Raw genomic sequence first — 26,866 nt, 5'->3', positions numbered from 1 at the left:
TAACAAAAAATCATAATACTGTGGTTTTAGATACAGATACACTTTTTATACATGTCAGGTGACTACATGTGAAAAACACATTTAGTAGCTAGAAGCTAACCCTGGGCACACTCTGAGATTAGGGAATGAGGTGAGAAAAAGTAGAGGTCCAATGCAAATAGATCATGAATGTGAATAGCCACGTTAGTCATATGGCTAACAACAGAATAGATCCACTACTTTAAACACCAAGGTTGAGACACCTCATTCAGCCACAGCTAAGATGTAAATGTCTTCTGAAAGTTGAATTTGTATTTATTTTTCTGCTTAAGAAGACACTGGAACCTAGCTTTAGCAAATCCCAGGCCATTTCTTTACATGAGCTGACTCCTCCTCAAAATGAAAACATGTCTACAATAAAAAAGAAACTATACTCCTTGGCTTTCTCTTTTTGCTGTGGCAAAAATGTTACTGTGTATCATATCTGGCTTATGAAACAAGAGTTTTCTGGAGTGCATTTAAATAAACCCATCAGGTTTTCTTAAAGCGGAACATACCTACATTAGAAAATATAAACAGCAGAGTCCAGTGATGTGCTATCATTCAGTTCTGCTTCCTCCATTAAGTGTTCTTTGGGTGCAAAATTCAGTGCATGCAATGCATGCATGATGTGCAAGCAAGAGCAGGTGCCTTTGGAGGCCAGAGAAGAATATCCAGTCCCCTGGAACTGGAGTTCCAGGCCATTGTGAACCACCAGATGTATGTGCTGGGAACGCTGGTCCTGGTTTTCTAAAAATATAGTACATGTTCTTAAACACTAAGCCATCTCTCCAGCCACCTTGGGAGTTGTAATGTTTTTATCACATTTATTTTGTGTGAGAGGATGCACAGGTACTTGCCATGGCATATGTGTGGAGGTCAGAGAAAACTTGAAAGATCCGACTGGGTCTCTCCTTCCACCATATGAGTTCCTGGGATCATGCTCTGGTCTTCAGGCTTAGCAGCAAGCACCTTTACCTGCTCAGCCATCGACTCACCAGCACTGTTTGTTTGTTTGTTTGTTTGTTTTTAAACTGTTGTTTCATTTTTAGACACAGGCTTTCTTTAGATAACATCAAACTCAAGGGAATTGTCCTGCCCCAAACTCTAAGTGTTGAAATTACAGACAGGAACCACCATGCCTGGCCTTTTTAAAGAATTTTTTTTTGTTGTTAAGAGTCTAAAATAATGGGAATGTATCATTGTACCCTGCTCATATTCACCCTCCCAGAATACTTCCTTATGCCTCCTGTTCTTTTCTTCTTCCCTCAAATAGCCCCCGGCCCCCACTTTCATGACACGCACACTTCCAGATAGGAGAAAAATGTGTACTAGTTTTGCCTACTATGTTGTTATACCTCCCCCTCCCTTTAGACTCCCTTGACCCTGCATAGTCTCTAGCAAAAATGAGGTTTCCTTTAGTGTGGAAACAGTTCTTAAGAGTTAACCTGCTTGCTTAAAAATAATTCTTCCATATTTTAAAATTAATCATTGTATCAGGGTTTAGTCCACACCTATAATCCCAGCCGAAGGGCTGAGTCAGGAAGATCTCAAGTTAAAACTCAGCCTATACTACATAGTGAAATCCTTTTTCAAAAAAAAAATTTAGTAGCAAGATGGCTTACTGAAGGTTCTTGACATGCCAGCAAGCCTTATGACATGAGTTTAATTCCCTAGACTTGAAGAAAAGTGGCTCCTATCCTCCCCCCGACCCCCCCCCGCAAAAAAAAAAAAAGATTCCTGACTTTTACGGGCAGATTTTTTTTTTAAGATTTATTTATTATTTTATGTAAGTACACTGTAGCTTCAGACACACCAGAGGGCATCAAATGTCATTACGGATGCTTGTAAGCCCATGTAGTTGCTGGGATTTGAACTCATGACCTTCAGAAGAGCAGTCACTGCTCTTAACCGCTGAGCCATCTCTCCAGCCCCTTATGGGCAGATGTTTTGTTTTGTTTTGTTTTGTTTTGTTTTGTTTTGTTTTGTTTTGTTTTTTCGAGACAGGGTTTCTCTGTGTAGCCCTGGCTGTCCTGGAACTCACTCTGTAGACCAGGCTGGCCTGGAACTCAGAAATCACCTGCCTCTGCCTCCCAAGTGCTGGGATTAAAGCCAGTGCCACCACTGCCCAGCTCGGACAGATTTTAAAAGGTAAATAGAGTATATTAAAAATAAAAATCAGCCAAATGTGATGGTACAATCCTTTAATGTGAGCACTTAGGAAACAGGAGCAGGTAGATCTGTGTGAGTCTGAGTTCAGCCTCAAGTTCAGGACAACTAGGGCTACATAGTGGGATCCTATCTTTAAAAAAAATCAAAACAATCATATTCAACATACATCATCATCAAAATTCAATACTATAAAATGTCTAATGGGTGGTGGGGAAATGACCTGTTTGGAAAACATAATATGGTATGTGTCTGGGAGTCTTTCATTTTACAAAGACTAAAATTTTAATTGTATTATTGAGGCATCTTTACAGTTTTTTTCCTGACACATACCAAACATCTTCGAGCTGAACACTAGGCCTGGTGCCTTGTGGAATGCATTAAGAACCCAGTTATGATTCATTGCAAGGATTCAATATATTTGTGTGAGATTCTCATGGGAGTAAAGGAAGCCATTGTTTATATTGTATAACACTGTCCTCTGTGCATGCCATGGCTATTACCTCTTAAACTCTTAGCAGCACTGAATATCCTCAGAAGCCCAAGACAAGATTTGGCCCATTAATTCTATCATAAGGAGAAGGGCTCATGACATGCCATCTATTCCTAAAGATATGTAGGCAGTTAATAGTTGCTTACTGGGAGCAGCTCACAAGGCCCCACTCTTTCCTGAGAATATATATGTAGTTAACAGTTGCTGAGAGTGGAACTCAGGAGGACCATACTCTCAAAGAGAGATAGGCAGTTAACAATTGCTGGAAGAGACTCAGGCCTCACCCATCCCAGAAGGTGGGCAGTTAACAATTGCTTAGCATGGGACTCAGGAGCTCCTGCCTCACCAAGGATAGACAAGCATCCAAGAGAATGGGACTCAGAAGGATATCCCACCACAACCAAGGATAGATATAGGCCATTAAGAGTTGAGGGCTCTAGAGCCAGGCTGTGGTAGCACATGCCTTTAATCCCAGCACTTGGGAGGCAGAGGCAGGTGGGTTTCTGAGTTCAGGCCAGCCTGGTCTACAAAGTGAGTTCCAGGACAGCCAGGGCTATATAGAGAAACCCTGTCTCAAAAAAAAAAAAAAAAAGAGTTGAAAGTCAGGAGTTCCCACCCCTCCTGGAGAATAGGCAGTCAGTAGTTTAACCAGGCATAAAATTGCCCATGCTCTTATAAATAACCCCCATTAAACTCATTGGTTCACCAAGCTAGACATGGATGAAATATCTTTTCTTTGGTCTGTAGTTGGTACCCTCTATGAGGTAAATATGTATTTGTTCATCTTCCTAGGAAGTCACACAAAAATTGGAATATGATAGTCCTTTTGCCTTAAAAGTCCTGGATTTTGAGAGATATTTCTTTATGTGATTCCACACAAGAATAGCCACATCATTTATGCCATTGCATTATTGTCATTGGCAAAAGTTCTGGCAGAAAGAGCAGGACTTAAAGTTTTGGGGTTTGTTTTGTTTTATTCTTGGATCAGGGTAAAAGAGGTGTCAGTGGTTAAGGCCACTGACTGCTCTTGCAAAGGACCCAGTTCCAGTTCCCAACACCCACATGGTGGCTCACAACCTCCTGTAACTCCAGTTCCTAGGGATCAAATGCCTTCTGGCCTCTGCGGGTACTAGGCACATGGCACATGGATATGCATGCAAGCAAAACACCCATGCATGTAAAAATATGTATTTTTTTTAATTCTTGGATCTTATACGACACATGTAGGTACCCAAAATACTAAATAAATAAGAACTGTCAAAACAGGAGTTGAGTACTACCTGAGGCAGAGGGACAAGTAGATTAGTCAATTGTTACTGGTCATTTTTCTTCCTGTATTTCTCTAAAGCACATGGGGGGGAAGCGTAAAGAAATATTGCCTTTTCATGAGCCCACTGCTGTCCATATATTAAACATGAGCATCACATATACAGTTTAAAATTTTTACTAACTACATTAAAGAGCAAAAAGACACAGGTAAAGTTACTTTTCAGTATTATTTATTTAACCCAATATATCTAAAGTACTGTCATTTCACCATGTAATTCACAAGAATAATCATAGTTAATATAATTTGAAATGCAGTGTATGTTTGACAGATATGGTATATAACAATGCATTTACCACATTTCCAGTGCTCGGTAGCACATATGGCTAGTGATCACCATACTGCATAGCAGAGGCCTAAACAGTTACAGAAATGTGCCAGACAGGTTTAAATGTGAATGGGAGAAAACATCCAAAAGTCCTGTTTGGGGTTGTATTCAATGAAATGGAAACTTGAAGTTGGCCGTGGTGGCACACACCTTTAATGTCAGCATGAAAGAGGCAGAGGCAGGTGAATCTCTGTGGGTTCGAAGCCATCCAAGTCTACAAAGTAAGACCAGGACAGTCAGGGTCATGTTACACAGAGAAACCCTGTCTCAAAACAAAAAACAAAAGTGGAAACTGGAACCTTGTAGTAGGCTCCAGGCCACCACCTTGCATGAGTTCAATCCCAGGGCCATCCCCTTTAAAATGAAATCATTGTATTTGTAGCAAAACATTAATTAGATATCTCAACTTTCCCCTGTATATAAATGAACCCAGACTACGCATTAACTTTAATCATCATTAATATTTTCACCTAGCTATCTTCAAATCAATTGTTAGGCCTGCCCTTGCAGGTTGCACACTTCTCTAATTACCATGTTTTAAACAAACAAGAAAGAGAGAGAGAGAGAAGGAAGGAAATAAAGAAAGAGAAAGAAGGAAGGAAAGAAAGAGAGAGAAAGAGAGAAAAGGAAGGAAAAAAGCAAGCAAGGAAGGAAAAAAGACAGTAGTGAATAGCTTGGGCTAGACTCAGATCTTCCACTCTCTGGAGGAGCGACAGCCTTCTGAGTGTTGGAATTATTCCCACATAACTAGTGTTTCCCTTGGATCTTTTTAAAAGGACTCAGCAAAAGCCTCTTAGATGCCATAACCTCTGAATTACCATAAATCACCTGGTTTCAAGGTGACTGAGAAGTAGGAATGGCTCAACTCTCAGAACTGAGCTCAGTTTCAAAGGATGCTCCTAGAATTGAAGAGGAAAAGAGCATCCCTTCAGCCACATAAACGACTGTGTACCCACATACCTCAAACAAATCCTACCCATTGTTAGCCTACCATGAAACAGAAGATTACCAATGTACACTCTTGTGGCCCACAGTGATTCAACTGTGGGCTGAGATTAACATGTTATGAAATGTTATAGGAAAGTTTTCTGCAGAACATATACAGGCTTTGCAGTCGGGTAGACTTAGGTTCAGATTCCATTCCTGACGTTTACTAGCTATGTATCTTTGGGCAACTTAAATATTCTCTGAGCATTAGTGTCCTCATTTGTAAAAACCAAACGCAAAAGCTGCCCACACAGAATCATAAAGGTTAGTGAAAATATGTAAGAGCTTGTGCATAGTGGACACCTGTGGGGGGGATGCTATTTCCCCTGTCCTCTTATTTGGACACATAAATAATTACGTACCAATCCCTTGCATTAAATATCTTTTTTATTTATTTACATATTTTATGTATATGGGTTCTTTGCCTGCATGTACATGTGCACACCAGAAGATGGTGTCAAACAGTTGTGAGTTGCCATGTGGGTGCTGGGAATTGAACTCAAGACCTTTGGAAGACAAGTGAGTGCTCTTAACCACTAAGCCATCTCTCCATCCCCTGCATTAAATATCTTTTTAAAAGATTTATTTATTTTATGTATATGAGTACACTGTAGATGGTTGTGAGCCTTCATGTGGTTGTTGGGAATTGAATTTAGGACCTCTGCTTGCTCCAGTCAACCCTGCTTGCTCAGTCCCTGCTCACTACGGCCCCAAGATTTATTTAAATAAATACACTGTAGCTGTCTTCAGACACACCAGAAGAAGGCAAGAAGGCGTCAGATCTCATTACGGTTGATTTTGAGCCACCATGTGGTTGCTGGGATTTGAACTCAGGACCTTCAAAAGAGCAGTCAGCGCTTTTACCCACTGAGCCATCTCTCCAGCCCTGCATTAAATATCTTGTTGGTAAAAATATTACGCTACTGATATGAGTAACAGCTGCTATTGCATATTCAAACTAACAGGGAAACTAATAGTTTTAAGATAATATCTGTATAATTAATCTGTATAAAATGGCTTTGCCTGGGTTTTTAAACAAGTATTTTTAGCAGTAAGCCATAAATTACCTTTAAAAACATAAGCTTAGATTATGTTTCCCTTTTGCAGTAAATTAGATACTACTGAAGCCTAAATTGCTTTAATTGATGTGCTTCTTATTTCTCATGCTTTAATCAAAAGGTTTCTGTTCATATTGAAGAAAATCCTGCATAAATGAGACTTCTCCCTCTTTGTAAATGCTCTTAAGTGGCTGGTACTTGGGAGAGGATGCTGTGACACCAGGAAAGGGGCACTAAAGCCATGGGCCTCTCAGATCTCATTCAGAAGCAAGAAAGCAGAGCATTTTGTAAATTCATATATGTGTGTGTGTGTGTGTGTGTATGTGTGTGTATATATTAACCTTATGAGATACAACATAAGTACAATCAATGTAAGTACCTAAGTTTCTAATGTATTTTATCTTGTACTATTTTCAAAATAATAAGGCAATATCTGAAAAAAAGCTAATTAGTAGATATGTTAGATATAGCTATTATACTAAATGAAGCTATTTTAAATCTGTATTAAAATATATCTAGACAAAACCAATATTCTTTAAGTTGAATTTTGTTTAAATGCTTATACCAGAAAACTTAAAAAAAAAAAAAAAAAAACAACTTTAGGGATTGGGATGTAGCTTAATTAGTATAGTGCCTGCCTAGTATGCAGGAAGCCCAGAGTTTGTTCCCCAGCACTGCAGTAGAACTGGCCCTGTGGTACACACCTATCATCTCAAAACTTAGGATGTGGAGGCCAGAGATTGAGAAACTGAAGGTCATACTCCCTGCTACACAGAGTAAGTCCCATGATGACTTAAGCCTAAGCTTCATTGAAGAGGTTTCCTTAAAAGGGAAATGGAAGGAAGAAAGGGAAAAACTCAATCATGCATTGTGCCCTAATTCTCAGTAGGTTAACTTTAAGAAAGCTGCCCAGAAGGTACAAGCCAAAAAATACTCCTCACCCTAACCAATTAAGGTCAGATACGTTAAGTAAATTTGTGCTTTAAAAATTAAATTTTAATAGAACAGCATTTAATAGAACAGTTTCCAAAACATTTTTAATTTTACATTTACTTATTTAGTGTACACATGGGGTGATCAGAGAACTTGAGTCATTTTCTTCCTTCCACCATGTGGGTACTGGGGGCTGAACTCAGATTGTCAGCCTTGGCAGCAAGTGCCCTGACCTGCTGAGCCATCTTCCCAAGTCCCTGGAGCACCAATTGAATGGGTAAAAACCATTATACATAGAAAATGTTTCACATTGTGACAATCTTTAGATTGTCAATATACGAACAGAAGGGTTAAACCTTAAAGAATAAGTAAGCAAAATTAAACACATTTTTTTTTTTCGAGACAGGGTTTCTCTGTGTAGCCCTGGCTGTCCTGGCACTCACTTTGTAGACCAGGCTGGCCTCGAACTCAGAAATCCGTCTGCCTCTGCCTCCGGAGTGCTGGGATTAAAGTTTTTACAGGTTGGGCAAGGTGCCTCCAGGCTCTTGTCCTGAATTCTGCTGTCAAGAGGTTTATGAAATCAAGGCTAGCCTAGGCTATAAAGCAGCACTACTACCAACCTAGGGGCTAGGAATGAATCTGAAACAAAGTGTTTGCCCTGGTTGAGACCCTAGGTTGATCCTCAACACCAGGGAAAAGTTTTCTAATTTAAGGGCTCAAGGACTATTAATGTACACTGCCCAACAAGCACGTCATTGCATTAAAAAAAATCATCTTGCTGGTTTGTAAGATTCTAGGTCTCTGGTCATCAGCATAAGGCAACCTCAATCTTAGGGAACAAAGAGGAAAGACCCACTTTCAAGACTGAAATTGCTAAGAAAAATGGGCTGTCAGATCTTAGAAGAAGTCCCAGTAGGTTTCATTTGATCAACAAGGAAACTGAATTTGTGTTTAAGGCTTATGTTAAAATGGCACTTTCTCCAAACAACACCTTAGTTCCAACCAATATTGCTGAAAAGCAAGTCCTCTGCTTACATGTATAAGCCAGAAGTTACTTATTACACCACAAGAAATTAATGATAATTAATTACAATTATCTCTGACAAGCTGTATGATTAAAGATTAAAATAGGAAAAGGTACAGCTTTGCATCTTGTAAATCTAGATGTTTTTCCCATGGTAGAATTCCAAGAATACTTAAGTGAACTTGAAGGGAGTAAATAATTTATTATGCCCTATCATTTATTGTTCCCCATGCACTCTGACTGAAATTAACTATTTGAAAAGCTTGGCATGGGGGTAATCCAGGAACTCAAGGAGCTAAGGCAGGAGGATCAGGAGTGCAGGGCAGCTTGTTATACACATAGCAAGACCTTTCCTTAAGGGGGAAAAGAGGAATCTTGAAAATGTTTGGATGGATTTTTCTGTTTTGCCTAAAGAAAAACCAATATAATGCATGTTGATACTAAAATATCTGCAATGGGCTAGAGACATGGCTTAATGGTTGAAAGCAATTGTTGCTCTTGTAAAGAACCAGAGATTGTTCTTGGAACCCACACGGAGGCTCACAAAGATCTTAACTCCAATCGCAGGGAATCCAATGCCTTCTTCTGACCTGGCTGGGCACCAAGCACATAGGTGGTGCATATACATGCACGCAAAACTCTCACAAAGATTTTTAAAAATAATTCTGCTAAACATCATAAGCCGTTGAACTAGTTTTCCATGTAAAACTGATGCCTATATTATTTTCAATAAGATGGTTAACACATCTTTTCTTCTAATCAAGTTTTTTTTTTTTTAAAAAAATCCATTTGAGGCATCGAGTTTCATTACTACTTGTATTTGCTACATCTCACACAATAGCTGACAAAACAATCTATGTAACTATAATTGAAAATTAGCATGGAGGCATGTCATTCTAACTAGGATTTTAAGTGAAAAACATTTTTACTACTTTGTCTTTTATTTCTCAGAGTATTCAAGGATAAAATTTAGTGTTCTTCAATTGTTACTCTAAAGCAAATGTTAATACCCTCCCTGTGACTTTTTTGTCTCAGAGTTTTATTGTTGGAAATAGCATCTATGTAGTCCAGGCTGGCCTAGAACTCATATTCATCTGGGATTAATGAACTGTTTATTTAAAAAAAAGAAAAAAACAACAGTATCAGAAGAGATTCCTGAGAATTTCTTCCTTAATCCATTCTATGATAAGTTTTATTCACTAAAAGGTTGCTTTATAGACAATGTAGAATAAACTGGTTTCCAAGCCACAATCTGCCTCCTCCTGCCTTCTGAATACTGGGATTATAGGCAATTATACAGATGCACTACCATACCTGGCTTCTTTTTGTTTTTCAGACAGGTCTCATTAAGTAGCAGGGCTGGCTTTGAATCAATGGCAGTCCTATGTAGGTCTCCCAAGTGCTGGAACATCAGGCATGTACTACTACACTCAATGTCCTACTTCTAATGTTGAATTTAAAATTACCCTCAGTTTTGTTCACTTCATTTCACTTCTGATCTGGTGTCACTGTAGTCCTTTTACTAGGAATGAATTGGTTTTAATACAGTACTGAGTAACTGATGTTAGAGTTGGTAAAGCTCACTGTTCTTGCCATAAAAAGTTTACTAAAGCTGGGCAGTGGTGGCGCACGTCTTTAATCCCAGCACTTGGGAGGCAGAGGCAGGCAGATTTCTGAGTTCCAGGCCAGCCTGGTCTACAGATTGAGTTCCAGGCCAGCCAGGGCTACAGAGAGAAATCCTGTCTCGAAAAACCAAACAAACAAAAAAGTTTACTAAAAATAGATGGAAAGCATAAAATAGAAATATATATATCATTCATTTACGTGCATCAGTCTTTAGAGACTGGTATGGCTTAATTACAAACTGTTATAAGGCTATGATATTACAAGTAGTTACAGTTGATCTAACTTTTTTCTGGACTAATAATATTTTATATGCTTTAGTTTCCAGAAAATACTTTAATGGCCTACTTATTTTTTTAAAGATTTCTTTATTATATGTAAGTACACTGTAGTTGTCTTCAGACACTCTAGAAAAGGGAGTCAGATCTCATTACAGATGGTTGTGAGCCACCATGTAGTTGCTGGGATTTGAGCTCAGGACCTTTGAGAGAGCAGCCAGTACTCTTAACCACTGAGCCATCTCTCCAGCCCCTAATGGTCTATTCTTAAAGCAACTTTCTGAATGCTTGAGACCTCAAAAGTGATAGTTATATTGACATGGGATCTATATGTTTCACTCTTTTTCTTTCATTGCAAATCAGCTTTAGTTGATACTCCTTTAGAAACTGGAATCATTTTGAGTTTCCTGAAAAACACTGAGAGATGTTCTCAGTATTAAGCAACCTAGATAAACAAAATAAAAATGTTTACCACATTTTGTTTGGGCATACATTCATTTCATATCTCCATTAATACATAATTACTGTGTTTATGTTACCATGACCAACAAAAAGAATGAAATGCCCCTGCAAATTAGTAAATTGCTATTTTTTTCTTCTGAGACACTCTATCTAGGAATAGTGTATCCTCAGTTATAATGTGAATAGATGGGCAACTTGCCTGTATAGAATTATTATTCATCAAATATCATATGATCTGTTTTTGAGAAATACTAAATCCCTCAATTTAGAAATGTTCATGTTTACCCATGAAATCAATCCATCTGGTTTTGTTTAAAATTGATGCTTTTTAACAAAAGAGAAAAGACAAGGACATGAGCTGGACCTGGTGGTGCAGCCCATAATCCTAGCATCTTGGGAGACTGAAGCAGGAGGAACATAGGTTCAAGAGTGTTGGGTTATATAGTGAGTGCAAGGCCAGCTTAGGTAACTAAGACCCTGTCTCAAAAATCAAAAGATTAGGGAGAGCACTTGCTTAGCACATACAAAGTCTTGCGTTCAACCTCTCCTGCACTGAGTAGGGAGCTACTAACATGAATCTGCTCAAATCAGACGGATTACTCAAGCTTGAAGCCACTGAATGCCAGACAGCCATCCAACTTGGAATGGTGAGTGTTACAATTCCAAGGCATATGGGTTACAAATAATTGTTTTCCATCTATTGTGTGTATAGGTGTTTTGCATGCATGTAGGTCTATGCACCACATATATGCCAGGTAGTCAAGGAGTATCTTCAGGATGCCCTGGAACCAGTTAGAGACAGTTGTGAGCCACCATGCAGTTTCTGGCAACTTTACCCGAGTCCTCTGCAATAGCACACTGTGCTCTTAAATACTGAGCTATCTTTCCAGTTCCACATTTGATTTTTTTTAAACTTCATTCTGAATACAATAAGGGATTCTTTTATAGTTAGTTTATATGTAGTCTGTAAAAAAATTTTTTTTGAGACAGTCTCACTCTGTAGCCCTGACCAACCTGGAATTCACTATGTAGACGAGACTGGCCTCAAACTCAGAGATATACCTGTCTGCCTCCAAAGTGCTAGGAGCCACCATGCCTAACACAAATTTACAAAATTCTGATGACTAAAATTGGAAAAGTATTATAATTAATACTGACTTTATAAATTGGTCTTGGGACAATCACCACTGCCTATTTTTAATTCAAGAAAATTTCTATACCCACTACACTAGAAGCCCTTCAATTGCAAGAGCTTTCTGTGTATTTTCTCCTTTGTGCCAGTTTATATAATACACATAGATACCTGCTGAGTTCAGCTGAACTAAGCTGAGTAAAAGCCAACTCCATGAAAATAGCTGGAATGTAAATTAAGTTCGACACAGAGTGTCACACTGCTTGAAAGGTAGCAGGCTCCCTTCTATTACTCTCAGGAGTATGCGTAGTTTCCTTCAACCATGCTGCATGCATAAAGTGGCTCATCTTTCTGGTAGTTTAGCATCTCTCAGTTGGCTTTCATACATGGCCTAATGTTTAAAAGCTAAAAAGGCGGGCGGTGGTGGCACACGCCTTTAATCCCAGCATTTGGGAGGCAGAGGCAGATGGATTTCTGAGTTTGAGGCCAGCCTGGTCTACAAAGTGAGTTCCAGGACAGCCAGGGCTAAACAGAGAAATCCTGTCTTGAAAAAACAAACAAACAAACAAATAAAAGCTGAAAAGGCCCACACAAGTAGGGTGTCACCCCTTATTAAAACTGATGGCATGAAGCCTCAAACTCAGGAGAGGCAGCCAACATACAGGCATACATAATGATGTTGAATATTTTTAAAGTGTTTTCTACAACTACTGTTAACAGTGGTTAGGTACAAGGATGAATTATTCTAGAAACTAGGCAACAAAATTTTAACTTCTCCGATCTACATTCCTGTGTGCCATAATCTTCATTATTAGCACCGCACAGACAGTCTTAGTCAACTAAAATTAAAGTTCAAAGTTTGGTGTTTGTACAAGTGGCACATACATTATTTTTAATAGGCATCAAAATGAGTGCTTCTATCTCAAAATTAGAGACTCGAGAATTTGAAATCATAAGTCAGCATAAATGAAGACTTTTTTTTTCAAGATAGGACTTCACTATGCAGACTTGACTGGCTGCAAACTCACAGAGCCTCCTTGCTGAGTGCTGGGATAAAAGGCATGCACCACCACACCCAGCAAGACTTTTTTTTTTTTAAAGAAACCTCCCTTGAACAATGATTTCTAAACTGATGAGACTATTTACAATTTTATCTACAGGAATAACTATGAACATTAAGCAATAAGAAATACAATTGTCACTATAAAAGGAAAATATTAGCCATAGAACCTGAAAAAGGATGGAGGAAATAAAGTATCAGAACATTTCTACAGACTAGGAAAGACAAGATTTTGGCAGTGATAAGCATTCTAATTCAGGGAGATGCAGGACAAATTCTCCAAGCCTTACTCCAGCCCAGATTAAATATTATTATCCCAAGTTATCAACCGTTCTTTGGTCTTTATATTTAGCAAGAAACTTATTAATCATTTACTCTATGTAGGCCAATTATACAAATTAATATATTTATATTATAACTGTGAAATCTCTTAAGTCTTAGAAGGTCCATCAGTCCCCACTGATGGTTTGCCAATCTGAGGATCAGATCTTATATCTATATTCATCTAGGTTATATTCTGGGAGGCCCAGCTGGAACAAGCAGCTGAATGATCTGTCTGTCTGTCTGTGTCTCTGCCTCTCTCTCCTTATTCACCCTCACCATTCTCTCCAACTTCTAACTGTAACACAATCACCACAATCTTGTAAATGTTTGTATCCATCTAAAAAAATAAAATCACATGTCAGGATTGATAAACAACTGAGAGAGATGGCTGAAACACTAGAATCGCCAGGTCACTGGGAAGGACAGTTAACTCCAGAACAGATTTACTCTTCTTTCTAAAGATGGCCCGTGGCCCTGATGATAGGAGACGTACATTTTGAAAGGAATATAGTGGAACCCAAATCTGAAAGTTTAAATATCTTATGGTATGATCTGACGTAAGAGAAGGTACTGTAAATGAACCTTAATCTGATGAAACCTGGCTTTTTATAGGATTATATATTGTATATTGCTGTATACAAGGGGCAGTGATAAAAAAAAAATAGAATGTATCAACTTCATAAGACAAAACTACATTTCTTAAATGATTTAAAAGAAAGATAAAGGAAACGAACTTATAAACTAAGATATAAATATCAGCCGGGCAGTTGTGGCGCACGCCTTTAATCCCAGAACTTGGGAGGCAGAGACAGGCGGATTTCTGAGTTCGAGGTCAGCCTGGTCTACAGAGTGAGTTCCAGGACAGCCAGGGCTACACAGAAAAACCCTGTCTCGAAAAACCAAAAAAAAAAAAAAAAAAAGATACAAATATCAACCAAGTACAATAAGGATCTTATCTGATCCCTAGCTCAAGAAAACTAAGTTTACAAAACTTGAAAAGGGACAACTGAAGGAATCCTATAAGTTTATATAGTTGATCATATTAGAAAATAACTTTTGAAGCATTTTCAGGGTATTGTAGCTCGATTTTTTAAAGGCTATTTTTCTTCTTAAAGATACATATAAAAGTAGTTAAAGGTAAGAGTAGGCTAACCTTTGCTTCACAGAAACTGGGGAATAGGAGGAAAGCTGAGGCAGGGGTAAAAAGGAGTGCTCATAGAAAGAAGCAGAGCGATGAAGGAAGGACAGTCTATTATACCACACCCAGATTTTACACTCCCTTTGGAACATTCCAAAGTGAAATTTAAAACAACAAACACACATTCACACACACACAGAGGGAACACTTATGGGTGCTCTGAATAATGGAATAAAATTCTAAATCTAACTTCTGGCTCCATAACTAGACAAACTATCTAGGAGTCCACCATAATGTGGCAAACATGTTTACCAAGCCCTCTTATACCATTAGCCCAAATAGGACATTGAGTCGTCTGTTGAGTTATTTACCATATACCTTTTAATAGCCAAGTTTGCTACCACATTGTAATTTGTGTTTAAGAAAAGTTAAAATAATTTCTGAAACTAACAGAAATTTAGCATTCGCGGAATTTTTATTCAGCATAATCATAGAGGCTTTGTCTTCATGCTGTCACACAGACACAGACATAGATACAGCACAGTATCCATAGTTAGCCCATGCACATTCCTTTTGAGGCTCATTTATATGTCTTCATATGCCACAGACCATCATTTAGATAATGGATATTTTCAATGCCAATTCCCTTGTTTACTTTCTCACTGCAGAAGGAAAAAAAAAAAAAACACAGAAACATGCTTTGTGAATTTTTATGCATTCATGATAAACACAATTGAAAGTATCTTGATACTTCATAATCATTGAGCAACATGTAGGAAATTTACTGTCATTATATTATTGCCTAAACTACAGGCTCTGTGGCAGTTTGTGGGATTTGTATGTTTGCTTGGTCTGATACCTTTTAGTGGCTATTTGTTTCTTGTAGTGCTACAGAGTCAAACCCAGGGCCTCACACAAGCCACATAACCACCTCTGAAATTCATGTTACAGTGATTCTAAAACTGGTGTGCAGCACACATCTATAATCCCAACACTGGAGACAGATCAGGAATTCAAGGTCAACCTGGGCTACAAGAGACGCTATCTCAAAAACCCAAAAACTAGCCAGGCGATGACAGCAAATTCTTTTAATTCCAGCACTTGGAAAGCAGAAGCAGGCAGGTCTCTGAGTTCAGGACCAGCCTGCTCTATTGAGCTAGCTCCGTGATAGCCAAGGTTACACAAAGAAACCTATCTTGAAAAACCAAAACAAACCAAATTAAATTAAAACACTAATTTTAGCAGTCTAGCAAGCAAACAGAATAATGCCAACAGGATAGGCAAATATCAACATAGTAAATCTTGAAACAAAATAAAATTTTGGTTATATATGTTGGAAACATGCTACATTTCTCCTGTCACCAGATAAGAATGTGAAATAGTATACGGTCCTGAACTATATCATTATTTATTTTTGAAACAGTCTCAGGCAACCTCAAACTCACAATTTCCCTGCCTCCACCTCCCAAGTGCTAGGATTATAGTCATGTGCTTCTATACCAGCATATATTAGTGTGTTTTAAAAACTAGCAGTAAACTGGGCGGTGGTGGCGCACGCTTTTAATCCCAGCACTTGGGAAGCAGAGGCAGGCGGATTTCTGAGTTCAAGGCCAGCCTGGTCTACAAAGTGAGTTCCAGGACAGCCAAGGTTACACAGCGAAACCCTGTCTCGAACAAACAAAAGAAAACACCAAACCAAACCAAACCAAAAAAAAAAAAAAAAAAAAAAAACCCTAGCAGTAAAATACACAGCCCTCTATTAACAATTTAAATCTAAATACTAAAGAGAAAATCCTAAAATATCACATATATAGTTATAAAATACTTGTTTTAGTATGTTTCCTTTCAAAATGCTTAAGAATATAACTCCGAAGACAAAGGACTAGGAAAAAAATAAGAAATGAGCTGCTTGGCTTAGGTATTTGTAAGATGTAGTATGAATGACATCAAACTCCACCTGCAACAGACGCTTCCTGAACGGATACATAAGAACCATTCATATGTCAGTAAAAGGAGCTAAAGTGAAACTTACATATCTTCTGCAGACATCTTCATGACACCCACACATAAAGCATGTTGTTTTCCTTCTGCCATGATTGCCTGAAAACAAGCTAAGAAAACTATTTCTCAATTTGGGGAAGGGAAATGTGAGAAACAGTGATCCTTTTGCCATTTGAACGAATCTGTGGTCCTCTCCTAGGCCACTGACTCCTTAGGAGCAGGAACCTCTGAGTCTATGGGTACAATGCAAATATCCAATAAGCAAAATATCAGTACTGTACCTCCATATGTACCAAACCAGGAATCAGGCAAAAAGCAGATCAAACTTACTGTGGACAAATACTAAAATCTGAAATAGATAGCAACTGTTTTTGTAATTTCCACACCAAATGGCGGCTTTATAATAAATAACACATAAGATAATTAGATTCCCAGCTGGGCAAGGTACAAGCTGATAATCGCCATACTCAGAAAGTTGGAAAAACCATAAATTTCCAGGAAAGCCTGGGCTACATAGCTAGTTTAAGGCCAGCTCTATGTTATATAGCAAGACATTGTCTGAAAAAAATAAAATTTCCATTCTGTTTTGAAGAGCCCCTAAGGTTTGGTTTCAACCTTTATACAAATAAAATAGTGAACATCATTTAAAGCGTCTATGTTTCATGCTATAATGTTTTGTTTTTATAAGTTCAAATATACACACAATCTCTCTGTAATTTTTTAATAATGCCTCTAAATCTGTTATTTCAAATGAGGGTTAGGGTTAGAGTTAAAACTGCATCTTCAAAGGGAGTTAGGAGGTGATGGTAAAGTTTAATACTAGGAAGATCTTCCAGTCAAGGAAACTCCAGAACTAAAAACATGCCACTGTTTAAATCTATAAACATAAAAGATAACCTTGTCCTCACAGAATCCCTTTTTAGCAAAAACATTTGAGTACCTAGTATATGACTAGCATCTATTTCAATACAATGTGTGTCTAACATACACAACTTATTCTATCCTTAAGCTATAAATACCACAAAAGGAGGCATTTTAAGCACAAGGCACAGAATAGGCCTTCTCTTTTTTTTGGTAGCGTCACACTATGTACCATCCACAAAGATCCTCCTGAGTGCTAGGACTAAAAGTATGTATCTGCCACTATACCCTGATATTTTTGTTGTTGACTACATAACTCAGGCTGGCCTCAAACTAACAGCAGTCTTCCTGTCTCAGCCTTTCAAGTGCTGGGATTACAGGCATAAACCACCACATCCAGGTAAGACATATCTTTGAACACATTCCAAAATACTAGATCTTTTTAACCCCATAGTGATTCCCTTGTTCCCACTAATCACTATTCCTTTTCTCAACCTGAGGCAAATGACTGCTCTATGACAAAGCAGAAGATGGACTCCTGTCTGTATTAACAAAAACCTATTTAATAGATAATATAGATGAAATATTGCTGCAAAATTAAAATGATACAGAATATTTAGTCCTATCCATGGTATAAATATACCCTTTAAACTATAAGGAGCAGAGGTGCAGTGGTGTACCTCTGTAATAGCAGCACCTGGAAGGCTGGGTCAGGATTGGAAACTCAAAACCAGTCTGGATCCTGAAAGGAGATTGGGGGGCAAACCTGGTGGCTCACACTTATAATCCTGCAGTTAGGAAGTAGAGGCAGGAAGATTAAATGGGTTCCAGGCCAGCCTGGGATACATGAGACCATGTTTCAAAAACAAATAGGAGAAAAAAAGAGGGAGTGGGTTTCCTCCCTAGCAATCCCTAGACAAAGCAGATTATAGGAATCACGTGATCATGGCTTAAAGATCAGCATAGCCAAATGTGGTGGTGCACACCTTTGCTTCCAGTGCTTAGGAGGCAGAAGCAAGAAGATCTTCAAGTTTGAGACCAGCCTGGTCTACATAGCAACTTCTATGCTAGCCAGGGGTATATAGTAAAACCCTATCTCAAAAGAATAAAAAACCCAACATTAGTTGTGCTATACATGAAGACTATTTTGATCTGAAGCTGTCTCAGTTTGTTACCAGTTGTTCTATTTCTGATTTGTTCGTTTGTTTTTGAGATAAAGTCTCATGTACTGGCCTTGAACTCGTGGCACTTGTCTGTTTCAGCTTCCCAGGTTGTGAGAGTATGGATGTATACCACTACGTACAGCTCCTTGGGCCTTCCTTTCAAAGAGTTCAATAGGATATACTATTTTTCACTCCTGTACTTACTTCTTTTTTGTTTTTGGTTTTGGGTTTTTTTTGTTGTTTGTTTGTTTGTTTGTTTTCAAGACACGGTTTCTCTGTGTAGTCCTGGCTGTCCTAGAACTTACTCTGTAGACCAGGCTGGCCTCGAACTCAGAAATCTGCCTGCCTCTGCCTGCCGAGTGCTGGGGTTAAAGGCGCACACCACCACTCCCCTATGTATATAGGTTTCACTTGTTCCTTATTGTTTGAATATACATTACAGTGTCTCTAAATGCATTTATTTGACCTATTACATTCATTATTAATATATGCTGCCTTTTTTTCTACTGAGCCCTATAATTATGGGAACTAGGATAGTCAAGGTAAGAGGCCATACAGCCTTTCCAAGTTAGCTATATTTAAAAATGCATCCTTAGCCTTTAATCCCAAGCAGTTGTGAGGCAGGGGCAGGAGGAAACCTGTGAGGTAAGCCTGGTTCCTATATGAGTTCCAGGACAACCAGAACTATGTAAAAGAGGCCCTGCTTCAAAACTAAACTAAAAGTCCCAGCCAGGCATGCTAGCTCATGCCTGCGATCCATATGAACATATCACCAAGAATTCAAGACTCTTCCTCAAAATATGTTTATGCAAGTATTTTTAAGTTAGATATATTAAAAATCTTAAAATCTCCAAATATGCATGCATGTGTGTTTAAGTGTGTTTGGGAATCAGAAGTGGTGGTGCTCACCTGGAATCCCAGTACATGGGAAGTTGAACAAGGACAATCACCATGAGTTCAAAGCTAACTTGTGCTGCATTTCAAATCTATCTTCAAAAATAAAAACAAAATACACATTTCTCTTAGAAAAAATGTTCTCAAGTCCAAACCACCAACAAAAAGTGAAATTTTAGACTGAGTATAATAATACATGCTGCCCAGCACTGGGAGGTTGACACAGGAAGATTCACGGCCACCTGGGCTACCTAGTGAGTTCCAAACTAATCCAGGCTACACAGCACAAGATTCACCTCTACCCACCTCTTTCTCCTCTCTCTCAAGCACACACAATTTAAAAACTCCTCTTTTGAGAGAGAGTTTCTCTGTGTAGCCCTGGATGTCCTGGAACTCTCAGAGATCCACCTGCCTCTACCTCCTGAGTGCTAAAATCAAAGGTGTGGACCACCATCACCCAGAGTAAAAGTGAATTTTTAAAATAAATGTTGAGCATTTCTGGTATTTCTCCTAATACAGAGTTGTTTGATAAATAAGCATCCATACCTGCTGCCTCAATTCAGTTCCCTCTTGAACGCTTTTACTCCATTGAATCTGGATAATCAAACTAAACATTAAAGTGACAAGTTCACGTGCAAGAGAGTCCACTCATATCACTTATAACCTATTCACAGTCAAGTGTCAGACTGCTTCCTGAGTCTGATAATAGGGTGTAAACAGGCTGCAATGACACAGGAACTCCTTCATAACTTTTCAATTAGCTGGTACAATTAATCCATGTAAAATGAAACATAATTTATCATTAAGAAATTAAAAGGGGGGGCAAGATATTTCAGAAGGTAGAAGTGCTTTTAGACACAGGCCTGACAACCTGAATTCTATCCTAAGAACCTAGAGTAGAGAGAATTGACTCCTAAAAGTTGTCCTTTTAGGTACACACATACACACGTATACACACACACACACACACACACACATTTATTTTGTTAAAGAAATAAAAAAGAAAACAGACATGATGATAATATATGCCAGTAATCCAATGACCCATGAATCAAGAGTTCAAGACTAGTGTTGGCTATATCGTAAATTCAAGGCCAGTTTACGACTGTAAGACTGAGGAAGGAAGGAAGGAAGGAAGGAAGGAAGGAAGGAAGGAAGGAAGGAAAGAAGGAAGGAAGGAAGGAAGGAAGGAAGGAAGGAAGGAAGGAAGGAAGGAAGGAAGGCAGGCAGGCAGGCAGGCAGGCAGGCAGACAGGCAAGAGAAGAACTGGGAATAGTAGTACACACCTGTAATCCTAGAACTCAAAAAGCAGATGCAGGATTATAGAGAAGAGAAGGATAGTCTGGGCTACACAGTAAAATCTAAGCCAGCCAGGCTTTTATATATATATATATATATATATATATATATATATATATATATATATATATATATATATACACACATATATATGTATATGTATATATGTGTGTGTATATATATGTGTATATGTGTGTGTGTATAGTGAGATATATATTTAAAAAGAAGAAAGAAAAGATAGATGAGTATTACAGCACATACCTTTAAACCCAGGACCCAAGACTCTGTTTCAAAAAAAAAAGAAAAGAAAAACCAAAACAACATCAAAACCAGAATATAACTAGGGATTAGACGAAGTGAATAAGATTATAAATACGTTTTATATGTGTAAAAAATTGTAAAAGAACCTTACTTGCTAAAAAAGATTTTAAAAAGGGAGCCAAGACCAGGCAGTGGTGGCACATGCCTTTAATCCCAGCACTTGGGAGGCAGAGGCAGGCAGAACTCTGAGTTTGAGGCCATCCGGGTCCACAGAGTGAGTTCCAGGACAGCCAGGATAAAACAGAGAAACCCTGTCTTGAAAAACAAAAACCAAAACCAAACAAACAAAAAAGGAAGCCAGGCATGGTGGCACATACCTGTAATTACAGAACTGGGAAGGTAGAGGCAAGGTTAGTTCTACAGTATCCTTAGCTACCCTGGGTTACATGAGATACTTTCTCAAAACAAAAAAGAAAAAGGGTGCTTGTTTCCAAGTTTCTTTCATATCTTTTAATGGCCAAGAAAGAGTATGTCTCCTTTAGTCCAGCGTGGTAATACACATCTATAATCCCAACATTCAGGAGGCAGAGGTAGGAGAATTGCCATTAACATGAGACCAATTTAGGATAAGTGGTAAGTTTTAAACCAGCCTGAACCACATACTGAGTTTGAGGCCATCCAACGCTACATAATAAGACTGATCTCAAAGAAGTAAGTAAAATGGCCGGGCGTGGGGGCACACGCCTCTAATCCCAGCACTTGGGAGGCAGAGGCAGGTGGATTTCTGAGTTTGAGGCCAGCTTGGTCTACAGAGTGAGTTCCAGGACAGCCAGGGCTACACAGAGAAACCCTGCCTCAAAAAACAAACAAACAAACAAACACCCAACAACAAGAAAGAAAGAAAGAAAGAAAGAAAGAAAGAAAGAAAGAAAGAAAAGGAAAGGAAAGGAAAGGAAAGGAAAGGAAAGGAAAGGAAAGGAAAGGAAAGGAAAGGAAAGGAAAGGAAAGAAAAGAAAAGAAAAGAAAAGAAAAGAAAAGAAAAGAAAAGAAAAGAAAAGAGAAAAGAGAAAGAAAGAAAAGAGAAAGAAAAGGAAAAAAACAGTTGGTTTATTTGAGTTTATCTCTCATTTCTCTTTGGCCAAAATTAAAAAGTTCCCTTCAACAGGGTGTGGTAGCACATGACTAATCCTAGCAGTTGGGAGACTGGGGCATCAGAGTCACAAGTTCAAGACTAGCCTTGGCTTGTCTCTGAAAAAATATATATAAATTAAAAGCACATGAAATATTCTCTTGGATGATAGATCTTTCAGGAATGACAAGAATACAATGAACAGTTTTTAGCAGTTAAACCCTGGGAAGGATACAACAATAGTATCTACTGCAGCAGGATAAAGCTTAGCTCCAGGAGAAGTTAAGCCAGGACACATGATATTTGCTCCACTGAGTACAAATTTGATGGCTCCTTTATCAACCTGCTGATGTGGCAAGATAAAAGGATCTACAAGAGAAGAAACAAATTATATAAATTAATATGACTGAAGACTCAAGATAAAGGCAAAGAACATAAATAAGTATTTTCCAAAATTACAGTTCTCTGATGGTTGCAAGATAAAAGCCAAACCACTCTTCTTTACTGACAAAGTTGATAAATATTTTCAAGAAAAGAGTGTAGCAATAAGCATTCTCACAGACTACAAGGCTTGGAAATGGGTATGGGCCTCCTTTAGGACGACTTAGCAGCATACATTGAAGCCTTGAAAAAGAGATCCACTCATTGACCCAGTAACTCTACTTCTATGAGTCTGTCCTAAAGAAAATGGATGGATATGCGGTATATTAGATAGATATTCATTCCAGCACTAACATGTAAAACATAAATAAACTGAGATAGATCACAATGTCCAACAAATGAGATAAGATATAAACAACTTAAGGTATGTCAATAAGAGTAATGAAAATATAATAAACCATGCTTTTAGAGAATAATTAGTGCCTGGAAATATTCACAATAAAACATCTGAATTCACAATAAAACATCTGAATGAAAAAAAGCAGAAATAAAATACTCTCAAAAAGATCAGTGGTCATTGGGAGGAGGAGGAGTAACCAGGTAAACCAACCGGTATATTTAAAGGAGTAAATTTATACTGTATGATAGTGAGTGGCAGACACTTGATATTTTGGGTCTGGCAATACCTGTAGAATTATATAAAAAGAACTTTTATGACTAATAACATCATGAAATAAGTAGCCCAGTGCCTACCACATATAAACATATAAAGTTCACTAAAAGCTGGGCAGTGGTGGCGCACGCCTTTAATCCCAGCACTTGGGAGGCAGAGGCAGGCAGATTTCTGAGTTCAAGACCAGCCTGGTCTACAGAATGAATTCCAGGACAGCCATGGGGTACACAGAGAAACCCTGTCTCGAAAAACAAAAACAAAAAAACAAAGAAAGTTCACTAAATAATTAATGAATTAATATTTCTGGGGTCTTTGTTAGAAATGCATCACCCTATAGCCCAGCCTGGCCTCAAAATTGTATCAATTTCTTGTCTCAGCTTCCTAAGCTCTGTGATTCCATCTGTGAGCCACCACTCCATGCTTTTATGGAATGGATGAACTAATGAATGCTTCATTGGGGGAGTGGACTTTTTCTAATGCATAAGAGACTTACATTTATGAAGTAATCTTAAAGTTGGATAAAAAGGCCCTTCTCTTTGTCTAAAAAACAGTAATTCTCCATTTACTGTAAGGATTTCTATGTGTTCATGGCTGTAAGACAAATGTCACAGAGAACAAAGTTAGATACTTTCCTTCAAAAATGGATGTAAGTCAAACATCCTATAAAAATTATAACATGAAATATGCACATACAAAGATACATTAAGCTTATTTTCCAGTAAATATTCTGACCCAAAAATACCTGTCTGATATAGAAAAAAAGAGAGGAAATATGACATGCTACAGCCAATTTCATTCTACATTTTATTATTGTAATTCCACTGTCAAGTATAAAATAAATCTCAAGAGCAAACTGAAATAAATCCACTTATAAATAAAAACAAGTCTTTGATAAAACATTACACAAAGTGACATTTTCATATACCTAGATAAGATTTGAAAATAGAAATACAACTAACTTTTAGAGTTAACTCTGTCTATTCTCATCATTGCTCTATCGATAATTCCATTTAGAATGAAAACAACCTAGCCTTTGATATTCAGCTACTCTAATCTTTACATGGAAAAAAACAAGGACTTACCATCGGACAATTTTCACAGGGTCTTTCTTAGGCATGATTTGATTAAGCCATGGTTCAATACCTGGAAATTGCTCTAGCAATTGATTTTTAATACCCTTAATAACCGAAGTTTTCAACTGGATGCAGTTGGACACATTTTCTTTTTCATCAAATCTGGCAAATGATTTTTTTTGAAGAAGAAAAAAAAAAGGGCATTGCTAAGCAGAAGAATCAGAAATCTAAAAGTAAGGTTCTAATTAATCATCTATTCCCAAGCAAGTACTCGTGCTTAAAATAATTATGAAATAAATTCTTTTTAAAATACAAATTTCCATTTGTCTTATACAATACAAAACCAACGTGTTAAAGACAGTATTAGAATAAACTGTCATACATACTGGAATTATTGGGGGCAAAGAAAGTGTTATGCTAGAATCTGTTATCAGCTAACAAAAATGCCTTTTACTGAAAATTTCTGCTCAAAGGAAAAAATACTCCCATCTATTTAATAAAAATCTATTTTTTAATCTAAAAGAAACCTCACACATTAAAATACAAAAGACTAACCGAAGCATAACAAAAGAATGAGAGTCCCAGCAGGCTATGTAGTCTGTTGATTTTGTTTTTAAAGAAATAGTAAGAAATTTTAAAATCCCTGTCCAGATTTGCTCAAATTTTCATGCACAAAACCCACCTTCCTTTGCCCATGTTCCCCTTTTTTCCTTTTGCGTCTATCAAATCTGGAAGATAAACCCACTGGATATGTTTCCAAGGAAATTGGTCTTCCTTACACAGACTAGCACACAGAGCTACCACGTTGTTCTCAAGACAAGGTTAATCTAGCAGCTTAGCAATAGGCTTGACAGGCCAGCCGCTTGCTTCCTGTCACCCAGACTCCTTCACTGCCATGACCCAGGAAGTCAAGCCTTCCTTTTTTCAGTTCATAACTAATAAACATATGGCAGAGTGCAGGGCTCTCCTCTCAGCTGAGGATGTGCCCCTAAATCACAGTGCAAGGATGTGATTGGTAGAATACTAGGAATGGAGATAGCACTGCTGGAGCGGCAGAACAGGGCTAAGGAGAAAGGAAATGGGAGCGGGAGAGCCAAAACCCGATTGAAGATTAAGGATGGAAAGCTTAAAGAAGTGGTCCAAGTCCGGAGTGAGAACATAGTACTATACTTTACAAAACCTTAGGAAGTCAGGATGGCAGGGGCGGGGGACAGAGAAAGAGGACCTTTGCTCTCTCCCTCTTCCCCACCCCCACCCCCACCGCCTTTGTAAGCAGCCGATGGAGGCCACAGCGTGTCCTTACTTCTTGAACATGATCCAAGGTGAAAGGGGCGACGATAGGGAAGGGCCCGGAATGGGAAGGAAATTGAATTAGGAAGGGTCCGGCACGAGGAAGGCCTGCACTGACAGTCGGAGCTGCTGTCGTTAATCCGGAAGGCGAAAACACTATCCGCTTTACGGCCCTCAGCGAAATCTGACTACTTCCGCTCCTCTCGACTCCACGTTGACGCTTTTGTCGGCTCCTTTTCAGTAACAGCTTAGTCTCCATTGGGGGTAGCCGAAAGGGCGGGACTTCAGAAGGAAGAAGTGATCAAGCAATTCTTTCTGGTTGCTGGAAGAATAGAGTGGGGGAGGGAATCAATCAAAGCAGAAATTGTGGCAGTCAGTTACGGGTTCCTCAAAGGGTCAAGATTCTTAGGTCTTTGTTGTCACCTACCACTATGCTAAATAGTTTGTAAGGATAATAGGTTTTGCTTTCTATCTGAAGCAACAGTGAATTGATGCCTATTAAGCTGCTTGAGCCTAGGCGAGCCTCATAGCTTCATGTTAAATTAATGTCAAAGTTGTTAGGTTCATCAAATAAAATTACAAGATACCTAGTCAAATTTGAATTTCAAATAAGGTGAACACCTTTTGGTGCAAGTATACTTCATCTACGTTTTGAGCTTGCTTATGCTAAGAACTACTTGTTTTTCTGAATTTAATTGGACAACCTTTTTTTTTTTTAAAATCTGGTAACTATAATCATTGGACAGTGAAGTGCTGTCATAGAATTATCAGATAAGTCATCAGGTTGCTGTCCCCTGCTTCACTCTGATAGTTAAAAACTGAACTATAAATCAAGAATGTAACAGGACAACTTGGCACAAGCTTTTAATACCAACCAGTACAGGGATGGGAGTTGGGGTGGGGGTGGGGGCAGGACAGGCTGATGATCTCTGAGTTCAAAGCCAGCCTGGTCTACAGAACTAGTTCCGGAATAGCTAGAACTACACAGAGAGCCTGTCTTGAAAAAGAAGCAAAACGAATAAAATTGATTTCTTGAACACAAACAAAAATGTAATTTCCTCCCAGGCATGATAACTCATGCCCTAATCACAAACCTTGAAGGGTTGGAGAAGACTTGAGACCCTATCTCTAAAAGAAAACAAATGAAAAAAGGAAAATAAGGTAATTCCCTTAAAGAATAAAAAGACTGCTGCTCCAGTAATAGTAGTCACAATTTAAATGAAAAGATAAAGAAATACATTTTGGTTGTATGGTAGGGGGTTGTTGTTTGTTTTGTTTTGTTTGTTTTTCTCTGAGACAGAGTTTCACTATATATGCTAGCTAACCTGGAACTCCTTATGGTGATCAGACTGGCCTCAAATTCAGACACCTACCTGCTTCTGCCTCACTTGTACTGGGATTAAAAGCATGTGCCACCACATTAAGTTTTGAAAACTTTTTAAAACATTTTTCTTAAAAATTTATTTATGTATTTTATGTATATGAGT

General features: G+C 38.3%; 1 protein-coding gene across 2 annotated transcripts; it reads right to left on the bottom strand.

Moving 5' to 3' along the window:
* Positions 1-14,810: 14,810 nt before the first annotated feature.
* On the bottom strand, positions 14,811-25,721 carry Mcts1 (MCTS1 re-initiation and release factor). Of its 2 annotated transcripts, none has more exons than XM_021154133.3 (6): positions 25,393-25,721; positions 24,099-24,251; positions 23,510-23,607; positions 22,198-22,331; positions 16,387-16,454; positions 14,811-15,016 (listed from the first exon to the last, which is right to left on the bottom strand). In XM_021154133.3, the coding sequence occupies exons 1-6, from the start codon at positions 25,401-25,403 to the stop codon at positions 14,935-14,937; spliced, it is 546 nt and encodes a 181-aa protein (XP_021009792.1). In that variant the 5' UTR covers positions 25,404-25,721; the 3' UTR covers positions 14,811-14,934. The 2 variants fall into 2 exon arrangements, with proteins under 2 accessions (XP_021009792.1, XP_021009791.1); XM_021154132.3 differs by lacking the exon at positions 25,393-25,721 and adding an exon at positions 24,772-24,984.
* Positions 25,722-26,866: the final 1,145 nt, after the last annotated feature.

This window comes from Mus caroli, unplaced genomic scaffold (genome assembly GCF_978045245.1).
Source record: "Mus caroli unplaced genomic scaffold, Mus_caroli_1 scaffold_5, whole genome shotgun sequence".
In the NCBI taxonomy this organism is placed as follows: Eukaryota; Metazoa; Chordata; class Mammalia; order Rodentia; family Muridae; genus Mus; species Mus caroli.
This window is presented reverse-complemented; position numbering and strand designations above follow the sequence as displayed.

What these genes read in the sequence shown, in the direction of transcription:
- Mcts1 (XM_021154132.3), bottom strand. An exon ending in CCTGTGAAAATTGTCCGATG is followed by an intron (nt 23,608 to 24,098) that starts GTAAGTCCTTGT and finishes TTTGTCTTACAG; the next exon opens with CCATGAACACATAGAAATCC. An exon ending in TTTAAGATTACTTCATAAAT is followed by an intron (nt 22,332 to 23,509) that starts GTAAGTCTCTTA and finishes CTTCTCTTGTAG; the next exon opens with ATCCTTTTATCTTGCCACAT.